Raw genomic sequence first — 27,577 nt, forward strand, 5'->3', positions numbered from 1 at the left:
CTATTGAGCTGTAATTAAATCTGAGTGCAAGGAACCCCAATGTTTGGATGCGACAAAATCAGCAGACAAAAGGAGCAGACAAGAGATGAATCAGCCCTGGAAAACAGATACTCTTCCTTACTGCAAGAAAGTTGGGGAAAAAGATGACAGGTCTTCCTGGTCCCACTAGGGACTCGATATTTAAGAGTGAGTTATGAAATCTTCCTATACTTCATCTTGCTTTTCCCCAAATGTGAACTGAAAGGAGTATAAGTTACGGAATGCTGTGAGAAAAACACTTAAAAATTTTTGTTTATGGTGAAAGTATATAACAGCTTGTTACAAAGAATAATGTAACTACTGAAAGCTAAGTAAAAGACAGGTAAAAAGAGCAGAGGAGGGGAAAATCAGTAAACAGTTAAGCTGTCACATTATCAAATGAATAACTAGTCAGTTCCGCTCTATGTCAGATCATTTTAAAAGCAGGCCTCCAAATAAGGGTTGTCTCTTGCCAGCTGGGTCCCAGTCTCTCCTGGAGGCAACATCGGAAACAGGCCAAGTCCAAAGAACAAAAGTAAGAATGGTGAGTTCTTCACATCAAGATTCACTTCACTCAGTGCTGGTATGTCAATGGACTTTTGTTTGCTTGCTTGCTTAATTTCATCTTCTTTGCGAAGATATTAGAGACATCTGAGAGTTATGGCTCATTTCCACTAATGGGTCAGCTCCAAGTATTCAAGGAAAGAAAAATCAGAAATAATACTGAACAAAATCCCATGATGACTAGATGGCACATAAGAATTCCATAGCATTTTCCTTGGGAAGCAAATTCGCATGGGATCAAAAGGATTTTTCTCCCCTAGAACTAAAGACTAAAACTATGTAAACTTTGGAGGGCTTCCTGCACATGCATAAACTTACACATACATACGCTAAACTGTAAAAGGACCAGATTCCTAACTTCCTAACATTATCTCCACTGTCCACAAATTTTCCAAGAACACAGTGAAGAAATAAGCAAGTAAAATATTGCAAAAACAAAACTCCCGCTTAAAAGAAAAAAAAAAAATAGGCAGTAAGTTTCTAATGGCAAAGATATTCAAAAGATGCTTTTCTTCTGAAACTTGTCACCCACCCACCAAGGGCTTTCTTCACGAGGACACCAAATGAGAGAATTCCAGAGACAAGAACCCCTGAAAATATTTCTTTTTGTTTGTTTGTTGCTCAAGTAGTTAGAACGAAGATTGATATGAAGAATACACTTGCCATCTTACCACAACTAGGAAGGAAAGGAAGAAAGGCAAATTTGTGTGAGAGAAAGAAAACATTAGCAGCCATCTCTGAGGAAACCACATCTCAAATCATGGAATCTTCCCATGCACGCACAGGTTAGAACATAGCAAGAAGCTGTTATAGAGGTTTAGTATGACATGAATCTGCCCCCCAGATTTTTAAACTGGTAGTATGATTCACATACCACCAGCTGATGTCTCCAAACTGCTTTGAAGAATAACTCCTTGCCCTCATGTTACAGGAAAACTCTCATAATCCATCCATGATGTGTGTTTGAGAGGAAACACAAAAGCCCAGTAGGAAAATTTTTGTTATATAGTGCAGCATTACATGTATCTAGTCTGTAATCTTTTGGGAATGCTAACTTCAAAGCATCAAAATCTAAAGAAATTAAGTAAGTACAATTTTTCAAACATGTTACCAGGAAAAATCAAAGAGGTAACAAAATAATGAAATTATTCTGTTGGATAAGGGTAATGAGAGAAACTCTAGCAATTACTCTTATACTTTTTTCATTTATTGGAGTCAGTCACTATTAGCCCTAGCAATAAATAGGTCATTTTTGTCACCTAATCTTTACCACTAAACAACTCCCCTAGAAAAGTGAAATGCCTTTTAAAAATATACAGATTGTAAATCATGTCTGAAAGCAAGACTGTTATGAGAAGCGACAGAAAATTCAACCAATCAAGTCACATTATCCACTGTGCGTTATGGTAAGGAAAGACTGTAGCCAACTGTAACCTCGAAAATAATTACTACTTGAGGGGTGCCTGGGTGGCTCAGTGGGTTAAAGCCTCTGCCTTCAGCTCAGGTCATGATCCCAGGGTCCTGGGATCGAGCCCCGCATTGGGCTCTCTGCTCAGCATGGAGCCTGCTTCCTCCTCTCTCTCTGCCTGCCTCTCTGCCTGCCTCTCTGCCTGCCTCTCTGCCTACTTGTGATCTCCCTCTGTCAAATAAATAAATAAAATCTTTAAAAAAAAATAATTACTACTTGATACAAGCAAACTCTATAAACTAGAGAGTCTGACTCCAAAAAGCCAGAATAGAAGGATACCTGCTGCCCTAAAAGAGGGAGACAGAACACAGATCATCACTAAAGGGTCAAGATTAGGACAAGCAAAGAGTGTCTAATGATACGACGTCAGAATCGAGTGTAGAGTATCCCTTGGCCCCGAAACATAAATTCACACGAGGAAAACAAAACAAACGAACAAAAAAGAACCACAACATAATATTGGAGACTTTCTAAATATAAAAAGAAATAAAATCTTTAGTCCCACCACTTTTCTCTTCACCAGCATACACTCAGCTCTTGCTAGAAACAACTTCATGTCAAAGGCATGATAGAACATGACTCCCTCCACGTGAGAAACAGAAAGCATATATAAATAGAGTCACAAGCAGCCATGGCCTCCTTAGGGTGGGCTGGTGGAGCTGGGGAGCCCCCAGCTAGGGCAGAGCCATTTTTCCTTCTCTATGTTTAAACTCTCAGCCTTGACAGAGGAGCACACATGCAGGGGCACTGGACTGTTTCTGAAGTTCCATAAATGACCTGGGTCTCTGTGCTGCTGATGTGTTTTGATATGAAGCTGAACAAACTCTCTAGTTGTTGCCTCTACTGAGCACAAATTAGAGCTTATATAATGAGGGCTTCGTGCATCTGGCATGCTGGGCTAAAGAAAGGATTCCTACAAGATATCTTGATTCTCTTTTACAAAGGAAACAGCCTGGGCACGGATTTTCTGTCCATTTCATGATAGTTTTTTACGGGTCGTTGCGTGGAAGCAAATGAAGGTTTGAAGTAACACAGAGTTCATTTTTCAATTGATTTATTAAATGATGCTGTAGGAGAATTTATTCACTGCTGAGAAATGTGTAGGTAAGGGTTCTGAACTATGCCTACTGAGTTTCTGGGAAGCTGCCTCCTGGCAGGGACTCCTGACTGAAATGTTTCCCAGAACAGGATCCTTAGTGAAGGGCCACCGAGCCATCCCCTTTTTCCTTATCTGGTCTTCCCTGCATGGGCCTACCATCTCCACACCACACACCGCCTCCTGAACCCATGTGCAGGACCCCATGAGAACTGCAGAAGACTTAGAGGAAATACAGTCCCTGTCCACAGATTTTAATGGTCTACAAGGACACTTAACTACCATATAAGGGAATAATCCAGCACTAAAGTGCTTTTATCCTCAAGAGTTTCCCTCTGTCTTAAAACTGTGAGCAATCTCTTATGAAAAGCTGCAGAGGGTACTGGCTAAGACCCTAGATTCCAGAGTCAGATTTCCTGTTTCAAATTCTACCTCCACCCCTTCCCCAAGTTAATGATATTGGGCAAGTTATTTAAACTCGCCATGCCTCGGTTTCTCCGTTGAGTAAATGGGAACAACAGTCCCAACCTCAGGATTGCTGGGAAGACTGAGTACACACGAGGGGCGCGGAAGAGTCTACCTCCATCAGTGCTATCACTGCACCCCATGGGTAGCACAAGTCTGAGTACACATAAATCAAATTCTGTATTACATCCAGGACTCGGACTTGTTCTCACTTACCCGTTGTCACTTCCAGATGACAATTCCTCCGTCCCTCTCTGAGGTTCATGCTTGATGGCTGCATCACCCTCCACTCTCTGTACCAAGTACCTGTGTATTCCCAACACTTAGTGCCTTGCTTGGCACAAAGTATGTGCTCATTTATGAATTTAAACGTGACAACTGTTCTCTGACAATAATATAAATAAAAGTTATTTTGCAAATTGGAATTAGCCAAAAATGGGAAGGAGCTCTCAGGAATATAACCATTATGAAGGTTGCTTTCATTTAGTTTAAACTATTTTATCGGCTTCTTTTAGTTCTCTAGTGGTTACAAACACTACCATTGTTAAGAGGGTATAACCCTTCTTAGCATGTGCATTCCACTAATGGTCCTTGAAAATTTCTGACCTGTATTCCATGCCCAATTTATTCAACTAATACTTGTTAGTGAGTGTGTCCGTCATTTAGCTATAGGACTTGAAATATGCATTACCTATAGGACAGAGGGAGAAAGATGGGAATTGGAGTTTTAGAGAAATTCAATGACTTAAGTGATTCATTTCCCACTTGTTAGGAAAAAAGTATATATCTATTCAAAACTATTTTGAGGGGCCCCTAGGGGGGGCACAGTCCATTACGCAATCAAGTCTTGGTTTCAGCTTACTCGTGATCTCATGGTCATGCGATTGAGCTCCTCACTGGAAGCTGTACTTTGTACAGAGTCTGCTTGCACTGGAAGCTGTACTTTGTACAGAGTCTGCTTGAGATTCTCCCCCTCTCCCTCTGCCCCTCCCGCTCATGCTCTCTTTGTCTCTCTCTCACAAATAAATAGATCTTTAAAGAAAAAGAAATTATTTTGAAAAAAATGATGGCTGAGACTATTTTATAAGTTTTTGAGACAGTTCCCCAACCCCTATTTGTGGTCTGTTCCAATGCTGAATCATCTTATTTTCCCTTTTACATAGCTAACAAAACTCTCTTAATGCAATTTAGGGCTTTTGCCTCCATTTGTGAAACAGGATATGTTCAAAGATCCGTTGGAAGCATGCCACTCATCCCTTAAGTACAGGAGAAATTATGTACTACTTTGTAAGCTTTACGGCACACTAGCTCTAAAAATACCTACCAACCACACAGAATAAAACATCCTGCAAAGAAAGTAAACCATAGCCACACATGTACTAAACATGAGAGAGGAGGACATTTAACTGCACAGAAGTAATGCTACCTTGCAAAGAATAATCAAAATGCATAATACCATGGGGAGAAAGAAGGGAATGGATTACATTTAAACACCAAAGTGAAAATCTGTATGGTCTTCTTTGGTAAGAAAATACAATCCTTTGAGAAGACAGGATACTACTGAAAATACTGCCAGACACATGGATAATTCCAAATATTTACCCCAGTACAGTTTTCTGTGAGACCTTCCAACACAAATCTTTGGAGTAACAGCACTGTTACTCATAATTTACAGACACGCCAGTCTTAGGGTCATTGTACCGGCTGTTCTTTCATTCTGGAATGCTCTTCCTGATATACACGCCTGGCTAACTCCCCACTTCCTTCCAGTTTTTTCCCAGTGTCACTTCTCTGTAAGACACAGTGGACCACCCTATCAAAAACTACAACCTATGATACCCACCCCCCCATATTCCCAATCCCCATTACCATGGTGTATGTTTCTCCTTTTCCATAGTACACATCACCTTCCAATATACCATATAATTTGTCATTTTTTTATGTGTTTATCTATCTGCTAGAATTTAAGTCCCATAAAAAAGGAAATCAGCGGGGCGCCTGGGTGGCTCAGTGGGTTAAGCCTCTGCCTTCGGCTCAGGTCATGATCTCAGGGTCCTGGGATCGAGTCCCGCATCGGGCTCTCTGCTCAGCGGGGAGCCTGCTTCCCTCTCTCTCTCTCTGCCTGCCTCTCTATCTACTTGTGATCTCTCTCTGTCGAATAAATAAATAAAATCTTTAAAAAAAAAAAAAAAGGAAATCAGGTATTTGGTTTTTTCCTTAAAATAATTCACTGATGTATCCCAAGGGCACAGAACAGTGTTTGCCATGTAGTATGCCCTCAATAAATATTTGTGGAGTGAATTTTTAAAACATCAGTTCACAAATATAATCACAAGAAATAACTCCATTTCTCTCTCTCTCTCATCTATATATACATGCACACACACACATTACTAAGCCTTAATCTGGGGGGAAAAAAGGAAAAAATTTTAACTGCAAAGCTGGCAAGTTTAAACTTCATAAGAAAAGGAACAAGAATCAAAGTCTATGAAATATTTTCAATCTTCTCTGTTCCTTCATTATTCAAAGACAGGATGACGAAAGGAGAAATCGAGAATCTCTAGTTCTAGTGAAAACCCGATGCAGAGAACAGGAGCTATAAAAAGGCATGATTAATGGCTGAAGCATAACTAAAATACCCAACTGCAGCAAGTCTAGAAGGTGCAGAGACAAGTGTAGCTGTCTCTCTCATCCACTGGAAGGTGAGAACTGAAACTGACCCACTGGCCCTGTGGAGATGGGATGGTCCGTGAAGACTCTCCACAAAGACACACACACCCCCTGCTAGTACCACCGGCAACAGTATCTGCATTTGGAGTTCTTCTCCTGAACACATTCCGCAGTGAGCATATGATGCTAAAATGAAAGCATACGGACTTCTTCTAACCTAATTATTTCTTGAGAAAGAGAAATAACACAATCAACTTTGAAATAACAGATTCTGGAAAGCCTGTTTGTTGAAAACTGTTGGAAATGCAGAAACACATGGTTGATTGATTAAGTGTTAAAATATTTACCATATATGCATATATGTGGTGGAAATCCACTGCAAGAAAATGGAAGTTCTTCCATTGCGCTGAGGGCCATGTCTAAGGCTGGGCAGAGTCATTTCAACAAAAAGCTCAGCAAAGGGGCTTCTGATCACAGCTTGTAGACAAGGTGACCCAAAACAATAGGATAATTCAAATAGGAGAAAAAAGAGAACTGAGAATGACTAAGAGTTGTATTAAAAGCCACTGCCAGGGGCGCCTGGGTGGCTCAGTGGGTTAAAGCCTCTGCCTTCAGCTCGGGTCATGATCCCGGGGTCCTGGGATCGAGCCCCACATCGGGTTCCATGCTCAGCGGGGAACCAGCTTTCCCCTCTCTCTCTGCCTGCCTCTCTGCCTACTCGTCGTCTCTGTCTGTCAAATAAATAAATAAATTTGAAAAAAAAAAGCCACTGCTAAAAGGTACACAAAATTTACGGTACATGAATTATATCTCTGTCTGTCAAATAAATAAATAAAATCTTAAAAAAAAAGTTGTTAATAAAACCTATATTAAGGGGTGCCTAGGTGGTGTCATTGATTAAGTGTCTGACTCGTGGTTTCAGCTCACGTTCTGATCTCAAGCTCCTGAGATTGAGCCCCACACTGCACCTGTGCTCAGCACGGAGTCTGATTCTCCCTCCCCCTTTGCTCCTCCCCCTGATTAGGTGCATGCCCTGGCGTGCGTGTGTGCATGCGTGCTCTCTCTCTCAAGTAAAATATTTGAATTTTTAAAAAAAAATAAAGTGCAAAAACTATATTAAAAATTAGAATTGTTGGGGCACCTGGGTGGCTCAGTGGGTTAAGTCTCTGTCTTCAGCTCAGGTCATGATCTCAGAGTCCTGGGATCTAGCCCCACATCAGGATCTCTGGTCAGCAGGAAGCCTGCTTCCTCCTCTCTCTCATTATGCCTGCCTCTCTTCCTACTTGTGATCTCTGTCAAATAAATAAGTAAAATCTTTAAAAAAAAAATAAGGATTGTTGTCTTAAACACACTGCAAATGCAAAGTTTTCACAGGAAAAAATGGACTTTGTTATAAAAACTGTTACTTTGGATAAAAATTTGGGAGCCATTATTCCTCAATGGTCTGTTCTTTAAATTTTTGCCTTCTGAGGCTCTTCAAATAAGACATGGTTTTCAAAAAGAAAATAAGACAAGCTATCAAAATAAAGCATCTCATCCTCTAATCCAGTTCTACATACAAATTCTAGTAACAGCCTGGTTTAGGAACCTGGAGTCCACTCTTTAATCCCACTGCCTGTTAGTCTCTTTGTGTCCTGCTCTCCCTTCCTTTGCCTATGTCCTGGTTGGGAACAGCCTGGAGGAGGATACAGACCACTGAGGTCTCAGCTGAGGCAGAGAGACATCCCAACCCAAAGTAATAAAGCTGCACTGTTACTCATTCAATTTTAAGAAAACAAATCCCACATGATATTTGAACTAATATTATGGAAACAAAATTATACAGTGTAGAAAATAGAGTCAATGATACTGTAATAGCCTTGAATGGTGACAGACACCATTCGCATCCATAATATTTTTATAAGTTTTTAAGTATCAGCATTCCAAATGATTATGAAGATGGAGATATACAGAAATTCTCATGTACTGTCAGTGGGGTATAAACTGGTGTATCACTATATAATCTGGCATTATGCAGAGAAGTTGAGAATTTCTCTACATAACTTGAAAACAATCTATAAATACCATTAACATAAAAAGAAATAAATGATGGTAAGTTTGTAACATGGAAATTGAGACAAAAATAAAAAGGAAAGAATTCAATTATTTTGCCTATACCAACACAAGACATTGAAAATCAATGTTGAGAAGTAGAAAAAATATACGATACCAAACAAGTACATGTACAAAACACACAAAATAGTAATATATATTGTTTATAGATAAATATTTATGTAGCTAAAGTATAAAAAAAGCCAGGAAGGATGCACATTAATTGCGAGATAATGATTTCCCTTGAGAAGGATGAGGAAATGGAAGGCAGGAGAGCATCAACTGAATCTATAATGTTTATTTCTTTAAAAAAAAATACTATTAAATTTGTGTTGATTCCGTGTGATGAGTATAAGAGTGTATCCTCATTATTCTATCTACCTTTTTTGTATGTTTGAACTATTTCAAAACAGGAGCTTTTTTAAATTAAAAAAAAAAAAAAAGCTTGCCTAAAGAAATTTTCACAAGCACCTTCACATGGTCGATTTTGTAGATGCCAAAGAACAGCTAAGGGGTGCATAACTCAAGCGTGTTAATGTCTCTAACGTCATGGCCAGAAAAGCTACAAGAAACAAAAATTAATGGCTAAAAGATGCAAGGAGGTTCATATTGATACAACTTTCTAAAACCTTTTAAAGGGGTGTCTGGGTAGTTTCGTCAGTTAGCGTTGGACTCTTATATTTTTTTTTAATTATTTTTATTAAAGAGTTCATTTATTTATTTGACAGAGAGATCACAAGTAGGCAGAGAAGCAGGCAGAGAGAGGGGGGAAGCAGGCTCCCTGCTGAGCAGAGATCCCAATGCGGGGCTCAATCCCAGGACCCCGAGATCATGACCTGAGCCAAAGGCAGAGGCTTAACCCACTGAGCCACCCAGGTGCCCCAGCATTGAACTCTTGATTTTGGCTCAGGTAACGATCTCAGGATTGTGAGATGGGGGGCTCCATGCTCAGCACAGAGTCTGCTTGAGAGTCTAACTCGCACTCCCTCTGCCTCCCCCAATCCATGCTTCTGCTCGCATGCACACACTCCCTTCCTCTCTCTTTTTTTCTTTCTCGCTCTCTCTCTAAATAACACATCTTTTAAAATCTTTTAAACCAGAGCTGCCCAAAGAGCTGCCTAGTAGGTACGAGGCTCACCTGCCAGGAATCCCAAGAACAGTTTTATTTATTTGAGAGAGAAAGAGAGGAAGAGAAAAAAGAGAGGGAGAATCTTAAGCAGACTCAGTCTCATGACCCTGAGATCACAACATGAGCTGAAACCAAGATTTGGACGCTAACCAAATGCACCACCCAGGTGCGCCAAGGTGATGAAAATGTTTTAACACTGACAATGGGAGTGGTTGCACAACTGTTTGAATATACTAATAAACTTTGAGTTGTAAACCATTGCTAAATGGGTGAATTCTATAGTATGCAAATTATACTCCAATAAAGCTCTTATTAAATATATAAACACAATTAAAATATAGATAATTTTGTTCCTGAGATAACAATGGGTCTGCTGAAGTCATGAGAACTGCTAGAGTTCATTTCTAGGGGCCAGCTACTTGATCCTACGATTTTGATGTGGGATCTCTTCACCACCCTATGCCCTCACTTTCCTTTCTGATCTTAACCACTTCAGGTCCTTCATTCACACTGAGATGTAAAAGCTTAAAAACTGCTCAGAGTGCCATCCCTCCCTGGGTTCTCTATTTATTCTAAAGAAACTATTCTCAAGTGGTGTTTTTTTCTGATTTAATCAGATGTGTGGGTCTTTTAGCATCATGGAGATTTCATGGAGTAACAGTTCTATGTAGGTAATACCTACCTCCTAAGAAATAAGGAAAGTAAATATTTTAATATTAACTTGTTAGGCCATAAAATGGTGGTAACATTGGAGAAAAAATGAAAATAAAATAATAGATAAGAAAGTACCTGGGACTTAGTTAAAAGGAAAAAAAAAAAGATGTTGTAGTTAGTTCAAAACCCCAGTTAAAAAAAAAAAATCAAAATTCCAAGAACAAATATCAAGGGAACTCCTTGGGTGAGTATGTCATATAAGTTCAGATCCATCAAAAAATACTACATGTCACTCTCCCAGAAGACAAGCATCATTGTCTTAAAGCAAATGCAGCTCTAGGCCCCAAATGGTAAACTCTAGTGAATAAAGTCACACACAAAGGTTAAATAGCTTGGATTTATTTTTATTGGGAGAGATGAGGCTATAAACTGACATGAGTGATTTTGTCACAGTGATTAAAGTGGCAGAGAGATTATGAGGTGGCCTTAGGTGGTGGAATGTCAGTATGCCAACCAATGTCCCAGTTCCCACTGCTTTCTCAGGTGTTCTCCCTTCGTAACATCATGGCCCTGCCTTTCCTAATAAAACCCGCCTCAAATCTGAAGCAAAAGGGACAGTTATTTCAGCTCAGATCCTGAGGGATGGGATCCTCACAGAACCTGGGCATACTATATACAGGGGGTCTCTCTTGGGTTAGCAAGAAGAGATGGGGGAGGAAGAGGAACATAGAGGTCACGGAGAAAACAAAGATGTGGAAGGAACCCCATGCTGCTTTCAAGCTCATCCCAAAAAAATATTTTAATAATCAGGAAGAAAGAAATACTATAACAGTTGGAAATACATCAAAAGTACATAAAATCAGGGGCACTGGGGTGACTCAGTCAATTGAATGTCTGACTCTTTATTTTGGCTCAGGTCATGGTCTCAGGATTGAGGGATTGAGCCCTTATAGAGCTCTGCACTCAGTGCTGAGTCTGCCTGTCCCTCTCTCTCTGCTCCTCCCCTCCATCCTGCTCTCTCTCTCTAAAAGATAAACAAATAAAATCTTAAAAAAAATGGAGGGGCGCCTGGGTGGCTCAGTGGGTTAAGCCTCTGCCTTCAGCTCAGGTCATGATCCCAGAGTCCTGGGATCGAGCCCCGCATCGGGCTCTCTGCTCAGCAGGGAGCCTGCTTCCTCCTCTCTCTGCCTACTTGTGATCTCTGTCTGTCAAATAAATAAATAAAATCTTAAAAAAAAAAAAAAAAAATGGAGGGATGCCTGGGTGGCTCAGCTGGTTAAACCTCTACCCTCATTCAGTTCAGGTCCTGAGATGGAGCCCTGCCATCAGGCTCCCTGCTCAACAGGGAGCCTGTTTCTCCCTCTCCCTCTGCTGCTCCCCTGCTTGTGCTCTCTCACTCTCTGTCAAATAAATAAATAAAATCTATTAATAAATAAATCATTAGAAAAGGATAAAAATTAAAATTAAGAAAAATTTTTTAAAGTACTTAAAATCAATAACATAAATGGTCAAACTTCTTTTCATCTTTGAGCAGAAAACTGAAACAAATGCAAACCATGAATATTTGCTGAGTATCAAGTATGCATAGATAGCACGAAGCAGTGAAGGAAAAACAGTGAATTTGAATGGCAAAGTTAAAGCCCAACCTCACAAAGTCTCTCAAGGGGATTCCTTCTATTAACACACCCAATTGTCAGTTGCTCCAATCCCCCTCGCACCGACACACACATACGTAATTTTATGTATAATTTTATGACATGCCTCTGAGGCAAGTTTTACTTTTACTAACCTGTAAAAGTGCCTCATCATTTCTTAATACTGAGTTTGCATCCCGGCAATACAGTGCTGGGTCACTGGAGAAGAGTGTGAGAAGGGACGTGTTCAGCTAGTGCAGAGGGTGGGCTGAGCACACAACTCAGAGTCTAAATCCAGGAAATGATGAGTAATGAGAACAAAAAGAATAATTTTAGGAAGGCAATTATTCCAGCAGTAAAACACCAAAGGGACACCTCACTCCACGTTCAAAGAAGAGAATGAATGAGGGACAACTGAAAGGGAACAAAAGAAACACAGAAAAAAGAAAAACCACACCAAGAAAACAGGTTCAAAAGTAAGTAGTGAAATGGGAAAGCTTGTTGAACTATAAAACATTTTCCAAATGGCAAAATAATTAAATCCAGCAATGTGCACCAGGGATGATTTCCAACACTGAATGTAAATAACCTTTCAGAGACTTGTTTTTTCTTTAGCTGCTAAGAGAGAAAGAGGAACTTGACAGAAATAGAGCTGGGAAAAAATTACAAAATAAACCAAGGGTCATAGGGAAAGTGAACAGAGCAAGACCATGCACATGGGAAAACAACAAATGGAAAGATGTAACGAGAAAGGGATAGAACCTGTACTGAGAGATGAAGAGAAAAGAAAAGAATTGACCAGGGAAAACCCAACCTCACAACAGGGGTCTGGGGACACGAGAATGGGAAAGGGCTCTATGAAAGTCATGGCATCAATGACTTCATCAGGTCAACATTTGTTTGTTGTGCACTTGCTAGGTAGAAAGCTCTGGATCAGTGCTGGGAAGAAATGAAAATGAAAATAAGGATGCACGCCTTCACTCTTTGTTTTTCCTTACGATGACATTAAAATAATTTTTACCCCATCACCCTAGGAAACTTCATGATTTCATAACCAGAACATTCAGGAAATGTCCTAAACAACTCATTAATCAATAACCTCAAATAGATTTCACATGAAATGGTTAAGGTATAAATTAAAAGCATCCTCCCTTCATTAATCATGAGACCCTTGTCTAGGCAAGATCATTAAGAACCATACCAACATCATGCTATCATAAAGTGGGAGAACAGTTTTGTGGTCCTGAATAAATTCATCACCTTCAGGGATGTTTAAGTTTCTGTCAAAGTCAATAAAAATCCTCCTAAGAAATGATGACTTAATTATCTAACATTAAGGTAAATTTGTAAATCCACCTGTAAAAAGCAAATTCCCATTCTTCTTATTAAATATTTACCTAAAGTTTTCTTGGAAAGCACATGAAGGCACTGCTAACTACTATAACCCTAAACTCACCATGAAAATAACCCACTATTGATGGTAAACAGAGACTGATACCGTCACCAGCATGACCCCACATGACTGACCGCAAGACCTCACCTTTACCGCGTGGATCCATCACATTTTCCTTAAGTTCTTTCCAGCTTATCTTATAACTTAGGCAAAAGACCCAATGGGCAAAGCATCCCATGATGGAAACTGAAACTACTCTCTCAAGCAGTAACATCTGCCCTAAGAGATTGAACCCGCCCAGACCATCCAGATCAGTTTGAGCTCAACACTGGCACACATCTGTGCACATGGACCATGAAGTGACAGTTACCTCTACCTCATTATAATGCTAAAATCTCTGCCCCAAAAGGAGCACAACCTTACATAACACACAACACATGTACAGGCATGTTTCCTTAAGGTGCATGCATGACCTTACGCCTGGCTCCACAAATGAGGACAAAACTCTCCTTTCTGTATTATTTATCCTAACCCTAAACAAAAGGAACGCCCACACTTGCTCAGAGGGTTACGGCTTTGGAAGTTATTCCCTGTGACCTCCTTATTTGCTGCAAGTAAACTTTCCTTTGCGTAACAACTCCAGCTGGTATAGCTCCTATCTGTAACTCACCAAGGGGTGAACTCATGTTAGTTCGATTACAATACCAAAATTATCCATCTAAATTAAACACATTTTCCAAATTCCTACTTAAAAGGACTCTTCAACCATTAACATACCTTATTTAATGCATAACTGCTCCTCATTTTGTACACACTAAATGTGATTTTTCAGAGCATGAAAAGCCATCAGTCTTTAGGAAAGCCTAATCTCCTGAACTGGGAGAGGCAGCATCTACAGTCAGGACTACATAAAGAGTGGGCCCTGTGAAGTCCTCTCCCACTAGCCTGCAGACATTTAAAAATGACCAACAAAGAGTAAGATGGAGGAAGAGGAGGAAGAAGAAGGAAGGAAAAATAAGAAATAAAGAAGAATAAAAATAGGAGGAAGAAAAGCAAGAAGAGGAAGAGTGGGGGGAGAAGAAGAGAAATGATTCTTCCGTCTGAAACAAACACTTAAAACTCATGGGAGGATGGAGCACATGTGCCATCAGAGAATGTCAGGCTAAAAAACACCAGGGTTCCTTAAAAACACAAGATCTATTTCTCGGTTGTTTGTTTCAAAAAATACAAGATCTAAATCAAGAGTGGAGCCAATTACTAGAACTTGAATGTCTGAGATTAAAAACTTAGACTGCATCTCAGACAGTCTCAGGTAGCTAGGTTGAGCGGGGGGAGGGGGACACACTGGACCTGGCACAGGGCACCCAGTATCTTCTCCCTGTAACTACTTTGGGATTTCCCTGAGCCTTACCTTCCACCACACTTTTACCCTTGCTCCTGCCCTGCTCTGATGACCCTAGATCACTCTTCAGCCAACTGCTCCTCCAGCCAACTTGAGACTAATATGACCAGGTGCCACCTTGACAGCTCATTCTGCCCATGAGGACCCACACTGGGTTCTGGCCAGACCCCAACAGTATGTTCTAAAGGCATTAAAAAGCCACTGGTGAATTCACAAAAACCTACAGAACCCCACTTTGTGAAGTACTGGCTGCATCTGCGGCATCTTGCTATCTAGTTCAAAGAAAGAGACACCACTTAAGGAAAATCCCGAGCTGGGATGAGGAGGAGTACCAAATCGCATTACCAGCCTGACTCCAGCCTCCTGACCTCACTGGTGGAAAAGGAAGGCACTCTCTCCCAACCCAACCTATACAAAAGGCAACCTGAAAACAAATAAAAATAAGGACAGCAATTGACCAACTAGAGGTAAAGGCTACAGACGTGAGTCAGTGCCAAGTGGAATAAGTGGTCTAAGAAAATTGTCAGCCGGGAGTTCTCCTGCCTCAGGTAGAGAATTTTAAAGCCACTTGCAAAATGTGAGCTCTTGAGGCCCATCTTCAGGAAAGCCTCATTGATTTCTCATCTTCAAATGGTTATCTAATGTTCTTTAGTTAGGGGGGGGAAAGGCAGCAAAAGGGCAACTACTGCTCAGTGCTAAAAGCCCCTGGTACAAAATTGATTTTTAAAAAGCAGAAAAATGTTGATTTACCCTTGCTGATACATGCATATGATTTTGAAAATTCTCTTCAATATAAACAAACAGATTGTCAAGGGTGGGGGTCAGGGGGTGGTTTAAATTGTTTATTCCTTTCCTTCCCAGTTATAATTGCTGATATTTCTGGGTCATGGTATGACATTTTTTTATTTTCAAAATCAAATGACATAAAATAGTCTGTTCTAGGAAAAACAAGAGATTTTGATCTTAAAAGCAAATCAAATGATGAAATCAGAAACAAGGGACCACTAGAAGTCTAAAATCATTTTTTCATATATGGAAGTATTTATATTTTTAAAAATATAGCACATTGAAAAAATAAGTAGAAAATAAAAATACAACACACTGAACTCTTTTTTATGTGTAAATAATTATAATTATCAAAAGGGCTATAAACTCAATATTTGAAGACTAAAATTTATTCATATATTCATTCTTTTAACCCAGTTCCAAAGAGGACTTCAGGATGTTTATATGGACGCCTACAAGATAAAATACAAATTTTAAGCAGATGAGGAAACTGGAAAGAAAGGAAAATTTATCACTTCAAGAACTATTTATTAAGTACCTACTCTGTGCCAGGCACTGTGCTAACATGATAGAGATGTGTAGTGAACAACAGACAAGATCATTCTTCTCATACACTGTTCTCATAGTTTAATATTCTAGTGATGGCAATTGGAAGAAAGACGTAAGTCAATCATTAAAAAGAATGTCATCAAGGGGTGCCTGGGTGGCTCAGTCAGTTAAGCAACTGTCCAACTCAACTTAGGCTCAGGTAATGATCTCATGGTCGTGAGATCGGCCAGCAAGGGGTTTGAGCTCAGTGCAAAGTCAGTTTCAGATTCTTTATCTCTCCCCCTTCTTCCTTTCCCGCTCACGCTCACTAGCGCCACCCCCCAGATAAATAAATTAAGAAGAAAAAAAAAAGGATGGCAAATGCTAAGAAGACAAAAGCTATACTCTGATAAGATAAGGGGTGGGGGGATGGGAATAGCTCACAAAAGTAGACAGAGGAAATCTGAGATTACTTTTTCTGTGCCTGAGTATTTATTTTAATATGCGTATAGCATGCATAATGAAAATGCATACAGATATGACTTTTTATATTGATCAACTGTCACAAGAGAGATTTCAGACGACTCGAGCTGAAATTGGGATGATGAGGAGTACACCGATGAACTAGGATGAAGCTGCTAGGGAAACGCATGTCGCAACTTTGGCTTTGGAGGAGGGCAAAACCTGCTCTAAATTTCTGGCATCCAACTCAAGGAAGGAAACAATTACATGACAAATCTCTCCTCTTGGTCCTGATAAGGCACTACCCATGATGTTCTCCAGGACTTCAATTAATACTGGAACTGGTTTCTCAGGAATATTTTTTTTTAAAGATTTATTTACTTACTTGACAGAGAGAGAAACAGCAAAAGAGGGAACACAAGCAAGGGGAGTGGGAGAGAGAGAAGCAGGCTTCCCTCTGAGTAGGGAGCCCGATGCGGGGCTCAATCCCAGGACCCTGGAATCACAACCCGAGCTGGAGGCAGACGCTTAACTAACTGAGCCACCTAGACACCCCTCTCGGGAATATTTCTTACAAACTCCTTCAAAATATCCTTTAGAAAAAGTCTAGTGAATTATTGAAGAGGTCAGGGATGCAAATGAGAAAACTGATACCAATTCAGATAAGAAACTCTTGTGATTAACTTAAATCCAAAAAGATTTAAGACATACAAAAAAAAAAAAATCTCTTAAATATTAAGGATACACAGAGCTCCTCAACCCCGCATACAAATTGGAAATCCACTGGAGAGATTTTTTTTTTTTTTTAAAGATTTTATTTATTTATTTGACAGAGAGATCACAAGTAGGCAGAGAGGCAGGCAGAGAGAGAGGAGGAAGCAGGCTCCCTGCGGAGCAGAGAGCCTGATGCGGGGCTCGATCCCAGGACCCTGAGATCATGACCTGAGCCGAAGGCAGCGGCTTAATCCACTGAGCCACCCAGGCGCCCCTGGAGAGATTTTTTAAAAATACCCCCACCCCAGAATCTCAGTGGTAAGGCCAGCATTCTATGGAGAAATAGATGATAATTCCCCATAAATTGTTTCTCTTTTTCCCCCCCTATAAATAATTTCTTATAAGTGAGTTTCTGGCAGATAAAACTCCAACAAGTACTCAGAGTACAGACACTCTCTGCTGTGATTTAGATGTAGATTCAAATATTCTTATGTGGTTAAAAGAATATCTGAAGCAGAAATAGAAATCATAACCATTTCTAGAAATGAAGACACAAAACAAGTGCTAAAAGATGACATCAATTCCCTCCTGAATGAAGTTAGCAATGGAGGAGACCTGAGCAGGATCAAGAGTTTCTCAAGGAAATGTTAGGTTATTCCAACACAGAGATGAATGTCAAGTAAGTAGCATTTATTACAAAAGGATTATTTTATGTGGACCTCTACCATTCTCTTTGAGAATTCTTTTCCCAGCTCTACTGCTTACTGGTTGCTATGACCTTGGGCAGGTTAATTAGCTTCCTTGAGCCTTAGTAGCCTCAATTATAAAATGGATATATCTACCTCAAAATGAGAGATTATGGGACACCTGGATAGCTCAGTCAGTTAAGGGTCTGCCTTTGGCTCAGGTCATGATCCCAGGGTCCTGGGATTGAGTCTCACATCCGGCTCCTTACTTAGTAGGGTGCCTGCTTCTGCCTCTGCCTGCTGTTCTCCCTGTTTGTGCTCGCTCTCTTGATCTCTCTCTCTCTCTCTCTGACAAATAAAACCTTTTTTAAAAAATGAGAGAATGAGGGATTATGCCTGTAAATCACTCAGTACCGTGCCAGGTACATGGTAACTAACAAAGTTATTCAAGTCTTTCCCTCAATATTTACTTTCTAGGGCTTTTATGACCAAAGTAAACATCCAACTAGATGTTCACAGAAGCTATCATTTTGGTTATGACTAACTACGTATCTCTTTCAACCAAAGGCTTTGACATTTGGGACCTCAGAACTACTTGCTCTAGGGAGCCACAAAAGATATTCTGTATCTTTTCTTCTGATGAAAGGAGTATAGATCCCCTTTTAGCATTTAATGTTTCTGGTTCGTGAAACTCTGACCACAAAGGAGTATACATAATTTTGGTATTGACTGCCGAATATTAACATTTTCAATTCACAAAGAAAGCTTTACCATAATTATACACTCAATTCCAAAACAGAACCCAGGCCCTTCAAGGGGTGTTTTTCACCTTTTAAATGTTAAATCTTTTTATGTAGTTCTTTCTCATTCTCAAGATAGTAGATATGATGCACTCCTCCTCCTCCATTCTGCAAGCTTCAAGAAATATATAGTTCTAATGGGACAAATGAAATGGGACAAATCTTTGACCTCACTGCCACTGAACGACATCTAAAGAAATGTTCCTTGCCTCCTACCATTGTGCCAGTTAAGCACAGAAGTTAAGCCCAGGCAGTGGAGTTAAACTGCCAGGGTTCAAACCCCTTCTCAGCTACCTACCAGCTTTGTGGTTTTAAAGCTGGTATTTCTCCTGTCATAGGATTTTTGTAGGACTGTAGTGAGTTAATACGTACCAAGTACCAAGAAAACTGTTGGGCACATAAAATGTGACCACATAAGATACTGTATATTAAGTATTTTAGTGTATATTATAACATATATGATAACACCACTATAAGCACTTCTCTCTTAGTCCTGTTTTCTCTTTCAGTCCCCCCTCTCACCAAACTCCTTATGTCCCTTCCGCTTCTGCTCTCCCTCCTTCAATTTACATTCTTGTTCCCTTTGGAGCTTATTCTTGAAATTTAATGATAAATGTGGCCTTATATGAGCCCCACTGTAACAACTGAGTACTAGTGACCTTACAGATTCCTGCTCTCAATGAGACATGACAAGAAAGCAGGCATCCTTCCATGCATTTTTCGGAAGGGCCCTGTCATTAAAAATGATGGAACACTTGGCATTCTTTGAAATTTGAGAAAGCAAATAAAACTAAGAACAATTTTTATCAACCCATAAGCTCTTAGAGTCATTCACAGTTTTCTAGGAATAGCTGTAAAGAAACGATGAGAGATGGGTTCTCTTCCTACACAGTGAGATCAGAACCCATCTTTTTAAGCAGAACTCCAGAGATGCCCAAAAAATACAAACTGGGATCTCACAGAGTAAAACCAACACCTAAAGAAAACTTCCACAAACCTGAATATCATTTTTTAAAAACTGTTTAATTGTAAGAGAAGCATGTTGATAGAATAAAAACATGCTGGAAAATGTCTCCCTATTTATAGCACAAGAACAAAGTTTGGATGGGTGGCAAAACTTTATCAATACTGAGTTACTTAGGTTTAACAAAAAGCACATCAAGAAAAAAAAAATTGTTTGTGCCATCCTTGCAAAATACTTCCAAAGCTGTAATTCCTAGGAGCTCTTTTCCGCCAGAGAAAAAAGCAGCACTGCAGACAATTTACCGTGAAGCTGACTCAGTGCTCCCAAGTGAAACAGCACAATTTTAAGTACAGCTCATCCAGGCTTAGACCTATGTGTAAATATATTCACAAAAATGGAGCGTACTACCACTTACCATCTTGCTACCAGCCTGTATTACTGATTATCAAAACTATGATAAATACAGAACTATGATTTTTGGTACCTGACTACTTGAGAAGCTAAAACGCGATCCAGGGAAAAAGAGAAAAAAAGTAGCCCACATATTCCCTGACAGCAAAAAATTCTGACAAAAAGAAATTCTGCTATTTGCAGAGAAATATAATCAATGGGTGAAAAACAAGTAATTGAAAATCTATGAGGTGAACACACAATAAAATAAACGACCAAATAACCTATCTTTGGTGCGATAGTAAATCTGTCATTTTGGCTAACCAAAAAAAAAAAAAAAGAAAGAAGAAGAAAGAAAGAAAGAAAAAGGAGTCATGAAGGTGCTTTTTCTTAAAAATAGCAATTAAGTGATTATCAGTAACAAACTATCAATAAGGCTCAAGAGGTACTATCTTGCCCATTTGGATGCCCATTTAAAAATGTTTTTTATTCACTGTTTGCAAACACACAATTCCTTCCAAATAACTTCAAGTCAGAGGAAAGGCTCTGAGTAATTTAAATACTCTGTAGTTCTGAACATAATTTCATAGGACTGAAATTACTTCAGAATAGCTCGACAACCTTGAAGATAGCAAGTTACCCACAATCAAATAGGATTCCTTTGACTATCATTTCTAGAACTTCGTGGCAAAATAAACTTTCAGCAGGGGCTGATCATCCCACTTAGGATAAAAGTAAAGTATTCATTCAAGTAGTATTCATTCAAGTAACTGGCCATGTAGTAAAGAAATCTTTTATAACATGGACTATTATCAACAGAATTATTATTTCACCCCAAATTGTCAATATTTCCCCAAACCATAAGAAAAATCTCTTCCAAAAATATGAATATTCTTTTCCATTTAGTGATTGAAAACTGAAACAAGGACACATTAAGAGTAAAATTAAGGTGTTTCATACCATCATTGTTTTTGTGAGCTTTCTGAAACATTAAGTAATACGTTGCTGGTTTCCTTGCTCTGGGCCAATGGCTTTATCTTACCAGGTGAAAAGTAATTTCTAAATTAGGTTAGATAATCTGCAAAGTCTCTTCCATCTCTAGAACTGTTGGATTCCACTTAGTTATATAAATTTTAACAATTTGTAACTTACTTCTGGGAATGTGTTAAATTCAGGTAATTAGGGCACCATTTTGTTAAAGTGATGTCATAAAATTTCTAAATAGTACTCAAGCAGCCTAAGGGAGTAAATGTTATTTAACAAAAACTCATATCGTGCTTACAATATCCCCAGGATTGTTCCAAGTGCTTTACAAACTCTTTTATACAGTATTTTCAGTATACTTAGTAACTGAATTCTTACGAAGCTTAATGAGTATGTGAATTAGCATTCACCAATAAATTAAAGTGAACAACCACTTTCATTTACCCTTTGAAATTAAAATTATTCATTTCTAGCCATTAGGATGATCCTGCAATAATAAAAATCTAGCCAGTTAACTCGCCTTACTAAAGTCCTTCAATTGCCTTCAGGACAAAGTCCAAATTCCTCCACAAATCATGAAGATACTGCAGCATCTACTCTCTGCTTTCCTGTTTTGGCTCCCGTGTACCTTAAATCCTAACTATTTGTACTTAACAAAAATGTGTCCTGCATTGGGGAGGGCATGTGCTATGGTGAGTGCTGTGAAGTGTGTAAACCTAGCAATTCACAGACCTGTACCCCTGGGGATAAAAATACATTATATGTTTATAAAAAAAAAAAAAAAAAATGTGTCCTGATTCCCACCCGCCCTGTAAGTGCTCCCCCCTTGGTATGATAGGCCCATCACCTACCTTCCTTCAATCTGGCCAATTCCCACTCACCCTCAAAAACACAGCTAAGACAGAACTTCCCTACGAAAGGCCCCCTGACTGCTCATCTGGCTTAAATACTGTGTTTTCTCTGCTTCTACCGCTTTCTGTGTTCATCTCCAGAAAATCACACAGAAGGGCAGAGTATAACTGCTTATCCATTCATGCATCTTCCCACTTGCCTGTAAATTCCTTAAAAGCTTAAACTGTGTCTGGGGTGCCTGGGTGGCTCAGTGAGTTGAAGCTTCTGTGTTTGGCTCAGATCATGATCCCGGGGTCCTGGGATCGAGCCCCACATCGGGATCGAGCCCCACATCAGGATCGAGCCCCACATCGGGATAGAGCCCCGCATCGGGCTCTGCTCAGCAGGACGCCTGCTTCCTCCTCTCTCTCTCTGCCTGCCTCTGCCTATTTGTGATCTCGGTCTGTCAAATAAATAAAAATCTTAAAAAAAAAAAAGCTTAAACTGTGTCTTTTATCTTTAAATTCCCAGAGCCTTGTACAAAAACTGGTACACAGTATAAGCCCAAGCAAATAAATGCCTTTTAAATATATAAATCAACAAATATAGCTTTGTGAGATGACAGAGAGGCATCCCAATTTTATTTCTCAAGAAGAAAGGAAAAAAAAGTCCATGGATAGCTAAGATGCCATAATGTTTATCTATTTAATTACCAAAGAAATAATAAGGCCATCAGCTTGAGTTTTTAGGTCCAATGCCAGCTCTCAGTTAAACCAAAAATGCAAAAATGCAGGAAAACTCCTTAGTTTTCAAATTGCAGGAAAATTTGGCATATGGCAACTAAGTCTTTACAACCGTAACTGCCAGATTCAAAACCTAGTAGTCAGCGATTTCTAACTGTAGTTTAAAGATCATGGTAGGGGTGCCTGGGTGGCTTAGTGGGTTAAAGCCTCTGTTGTCGTCTCAGGTCATGATCCCAGGGTCCTGGGATCAAGGCCCACATCAGGCTCTCTGCTCAGCGGGCGGCCTGCTTCCTCCTCTCTCTCTCTCTCTCTGCCTCCCTCTCTGCCTACTTGTGATCTCTGTCAAATACATAAATAAGATCTTAAAAAAAAAAAAAGGGAGAAATTGTTTAAAAAAAAAAAAAAGATCATGGTAAACTGCAAAAGCCTCCCAGGTGATCTGGACATCCAACCATATGTACTGTGTATCTTACTATGCGTCAGGCACTGACCAGGCCTGCTGGTAGTAATTTCTCTGAAGAGGAGCACCTGAGTGGCTCAGTCAGTTAAGCATCAGTCTCTCTCTCTCTCCTTTTTTTTTTTTACTGACGTGTTAGTCTTTTATTACATGTATTTCCATATTTTCATACACATAATATGTATTTTTTTACTAAAGCAAGATCACAATGTTGTAAATAGTTTGTTTTCATCTTTTCATCTCTTTGCCTGAAGTTGCCATTGCATTTAATACCTCAATCATACTAAAATTACCCTAATTGTCACACAACTATTTCCCCAAAGCTAGTTTGTCCAAATCAGGGTTTAGGTCCAGAGCCTGCATTTTATCCAGTCTGTATATCCCTTAGGTGTTTTAAATATAAAACAGTCCTTTTCTTCATCTGTTAGTTTTCCTGTTCAATGTCTGTCTGATCACTTCCTCATGCTGTCACTTAGCCTGCTCCTCTGTCCCCTGTATTTCCTAGAAATCAGAAGGTACATCTAAGAGTTTGATCAGTTTATATTAATAAATTTTATCTAGAATACATTGTGGGTGCCACTGCCTGCTTCACAAGGCATTTCTTCAGGATGTATGTGCCATGTGGTTTTACCATCAATGAAACTCACACTGTCCTCTGGGTTGTGTAATGGCCACCCGAGCGGCTGCAAGACAGTGATATGATTCCCCCTACAAGCAGAAAGTATTTGGTATGGACCACACCACACAGATGTATGGTTTCCCCTCAGCCATTCACCGCATGGCCAGTTCCATTAGACAGCCCTTGCCTGAATTAACATTTGCTGGAAATCGCAGAATGATAATTTGTCTAATGTTATCATTTCTCCTACATTTATCAGCTGCCACTCCTTAGTGAAGAAGGGCTTTCCCTAATCACCTAGATCCATATGGTTACTCTGAGAAGCATCTGGACAAGCATTTAACTCTTGACCTTTCAGCTCAGGTCATGATCTCAGAGTTGTGAGATCTAGCCTGCATAGGGCTCTGCGCTGGGGCATGTAGCCTGCTTAAGATCCTCTCTCTCTGTGTGCCCCTCTCCCCCACTTATACATGCGAGCACACTCTCTCTAAAAAAAAAAATTTTTAAGATATTTAAAATAATTATTTTGATGGTAAGATAGTATTTCACTTTGAACCCTGATGTGAAAAAATAATTTATTCACACTGTTCAACCTAAATCCAACCAGTTCATCCATACCTCACCAAAACCCAGTCATTCTTCTCAACTGTTTATTATTGTAAGAAGGAGACACTATATAGGTCCAAGGTATTTTGTGCCCCAAGTTGAAAGGCCTATGATGCAAAAACTGCTGAAATTGTGCTCCATAAATGGAGAGAAAAGAAGGAAGACTGGCCTGTTTTCCAAAAGTGGTGGTCCTTCACCAACACAGTGGAGGGCAGAGGGTATCTGAAGACACTACCGGCACAAGACAGAGACTTGGAGTTTCCAGGTTCAATTCTGCAGTTTTCTTTTTCTGCATTTCTACTTCCTTCTGTTGCCCTTCCTCTCTGAGAAAGTCTTTGTGATTTGTTTTAAAGCACGGGCTCTATCAGCAAAAATTCAGACTGTAAACTACAGGATGAAAGACCTCCTGTTTTCAATGAATAAATTGCAAAGAAAAAATTAAGGAAATGGAGAGGGGGATACTATGCATTATAGAGACTCAAAAAATTAAACTAACTGCAATAAAATAGACACTATTTGGGTCCTGGATCAAATACACAAACTTAAATATATATGTGTTACATTTATATAGATTTATTAAATATCCTTACATATATCTAACATATGTATATATTTATGTTTATATATTTGGCATAATATCATCGTTACCTTTTGAAAAAATCTTTTTGGAAGTGTTGAGTGAATTTTTTATGAATAAAATTCTATGATTTGCTTCAAAATAATATGAGAAGAAAATAGGAGATAGATGAAACAAAATTGGCTATGAGTTGCTAACTGTTAAAGCTGGGGTTCATTATAATATTCTATTTTGTGTATGTTTGAAATTTTTCACAGTCAAAAGTTGTAAATTTGTGGGACTATTCCTCCACAGCAATGATTCTCATTTACTAAAAAAATAAGATAGTGTCCCCTGCTTCTTCAGTTTTACTATGAAAAAAGTCAAAATGAAAGAGGAAAGTAAGTATTTTTCAAATGTTAATGGAATCCTTCATTAAAGCTTGACACATTAGATTTTCTACTAATCAAACTTTGATGGATACTACTGTAGCCCTTTAAAGTAATTTCTTACATGAAAATTTCAATGGAACTAAGCCTTTGGCTACAAATACAGATTTAAGTGGCCTTTTCTATTTTTACATCTTTACACACATAGATCAAATACTATGACTATCACAGCAGCAATGTACATCTTAAGGTATTAATAAGTATATTTGCACATGTGAAAATATTCAGCCTCCCTTTAGATCAGCGTAGTTTACAACAGTTTCAACATGGACAAGTTCTAACTTAATCCGTACTTATAGATGAATGAACTGTTTGCTAGGCTGGTATATAAACACAAAAACTGTTTACAGAGCCCCAAAATAATTACCTAAATTAGCAAGTAAGTTCAAAATACTTTTCAGTCATTATCTGTGGGTGTGTGTTATTGATCTAAATGCGGGTAAAGTAAACTTAGATTTCAAAAAAAAAATAGTTTATAAATGCCCAATAAACAACTTGGCTCAAATTACACCAAAGGACTGCTACCAATGAAAAAAATGGGGGAGAAGACGCCTTTTCTGAAAGGTGGAGGTGAACGGGTACATCTCTGGTGTCCACAAATTGAGTGAGCTGAGAACACTGCAGTTTAGCTTATTTTTACAGTTTGAGTTTAGTTAAGGATGTCTAGGCGTGTGTTTTCGGGTTTTTTTCTACAGCACCAACCTTGGTTTAAATCACATATAAAGTCTTTTTGAGAATTTAAGCAAGCACCACAATAATGATGATGCAAATCCTGCCAACATTAAATTCCTTCTTGCCTACTACGCTTTTGACAGAGGTGAGAGGGTCTCCACCCCTTCGCTCAGGATGCGGCACTGCCGAAGAGATCCCGCACAAACTCCTCTCTAGCAAAGCTCCGGCCTGTGGTTCTTTGGGGGATTTTGCTCCCCCCCCCCGGCCCCCGCCTTCCCCGCTCCCTCCTTTTTTGCACAGAGAGCGCCATGCATGACTCGCATTAGGACTGCGCTCATTTCACCAAAGACACCGCATCTCCAGGGCGACGGAGAGCAAACGTGGGGTAGGGTAGGCCGGGCCGCGCCCAAGCCCACCCGCCGGACCGCGCCTCTCACCTGCCCGGCGCCGTGGTGGCCCCGCACTCGCGTGTCGAGCGCGTCGTGTCCAGTTTCGTCTTCGCCGCCCGAGCGGTAGAGGAGCCGGAATGGCACGATGCTCTGGCGCTCCAGGAAGCGGTTTTCCTTCCTCCTCTCCAGCTCCGTCAACAAGGCGTCTCCTCCAGGCAGGAAAAGGGTAAGGAGGGAGTGGGGAGAGAAGGAGAAAATAATGACCCTGACCCGTACTCGTGCCTTCTGCGGCCCGACGTCTCCTCTATGAAAATCCCGCCGCCCCCTCCCTCCCGGTCCCTATCTGAGAAGGACGCAGCCGGGGAGCCCTGGACCAGCGCATCTGAGATCATCCAGGATCAGGGCCCAGAAGCACAGCACCCCTTTCCCATCCTCCGCATTCCTCCTCTTCAGAAGACGAAAAACAGGCATTTGACCGAAGGTTTCTAACGCATCCGCGCGCCCCCACACGTGTATTTTTGCTTCACTTCTCACCACCCTTCTAAATTAAAAAAAAAAAAAAAAAAAAATCTCCCCGCGCACTCGGGAAACGGGGATGCCCGTTTCCAGGGCGCTTGAGGGCTGCAAAGACGCCCGGAAAATGGTACGTCCCGAAGCCACAGAGGGTGGCGAACTTACCTGCCCGGCCGCAGCGCGCCGGGGGGCAGGTCCCCAGGGCGCAGAGCAGCAAGAAGGGCACGGACGCAGCCGCGGCCGCCTGCATGGTGCTGCCGTCAGCCCGCCTCGTTCGAGACGCTCAGCTCCTCATGCCCGGGCCGCCAGGTCCGCGTCCCTCGGCCCGCGCCCCACGGCTGGCCTCGGCCGCCTCCTCCCAACCCCGGTCGGTGCTGCGGCGGCCGTGGCGCTGCAGCCTCCGCCGCGGCGCTGCCTCAGTGCTGCATTGTGCTCCGCGGGCGCTTCCGCTGGCGGGGGGAGCGAGCGAGTGCTGCATTGGGCGGTTGGCTGTAACTAAGTGGTTTCTAGCGCCTCCCACCTCATCCCAAGGCAAAGGCTCCGGCGGGCGACGAGCGCTCGGCAGGGAGCGAGCGCCTGGTGCACTCGCCCCCCGCGCGCGGGTAGGGGCGCGCGCCGGAGGGTCAGCTGGGAAATGTAGTTCTCGCTCCGCATCCCGCTCGTTTCCACGAAGGTGCGGACTGTCGCGACCTCGTGACCACGGAAGACGGAAAGGGCAGAAGAGAGGTCATTGAAGGCAGGCCCTCCTGGGCACCGAAATAGCCCAACTGCGCCTCTGCGAGAACCAGTATTCCTTCACTCTGTGATCCATAAAAAGACACGTAATGTTTTCCACAGATACAGT

General features: G+C 40.6%; 1 protein-coding gene across 25 annotated transcripts in view; it reads right to left on the reverse strand.

Annotated features, from left to right (window-relative positions):
- ADAM22 (ADAM metallopeptidase domain 22) overlaps nt 1-27,155 on the reverse strand; it is a 226,515-nt gene extending 199,360 nt beyond the window's left edge. For 5 of the 25 annotated variants that reach the window (XM_046020378.1, XM_046020374.1, XM_046020369.1 and 2 more), the window contains exons 1-2: nt 26,899-27,148; nt 26,269-26,429 (exon numbers count right to left, since the gene is read on the reverse strand). In XM_046020378.1, coding sequence (XP_045876334.1) covers nt 26,269-26,429; nt 26,899-26,983 — 246 coding nt within the window. In that variant the 5' untranslated portion in view covers nt 26,984-27,148. Of the gene's footprint in view, nt 1-26,268; nt 26,430-26,898 lie in introns of all 25 variants that reach the window. The other 20 variants (XM_046020372.1, XM_046020370.1, XM_046020362.1 and 17 more) reach the window with 11 other exon arrangements.
- Nucleotides 27,156-27,577: the final 422 nt, after the last annotated feature.

Source organism: Meles meles, chromosome 10 (genome assembly GCF_922984935.1).
Source record: "Meles meles chromosome 10, mMelMel3.1 paternal haplotype, whole genome shotgun sequence".
Taxonomy (NCBI): domain Eukaryota; kingdom Metazoa; phylum Chordata; class Mammalia; order Carnivora; family Mustelidae; genus Meles; species Meles meles.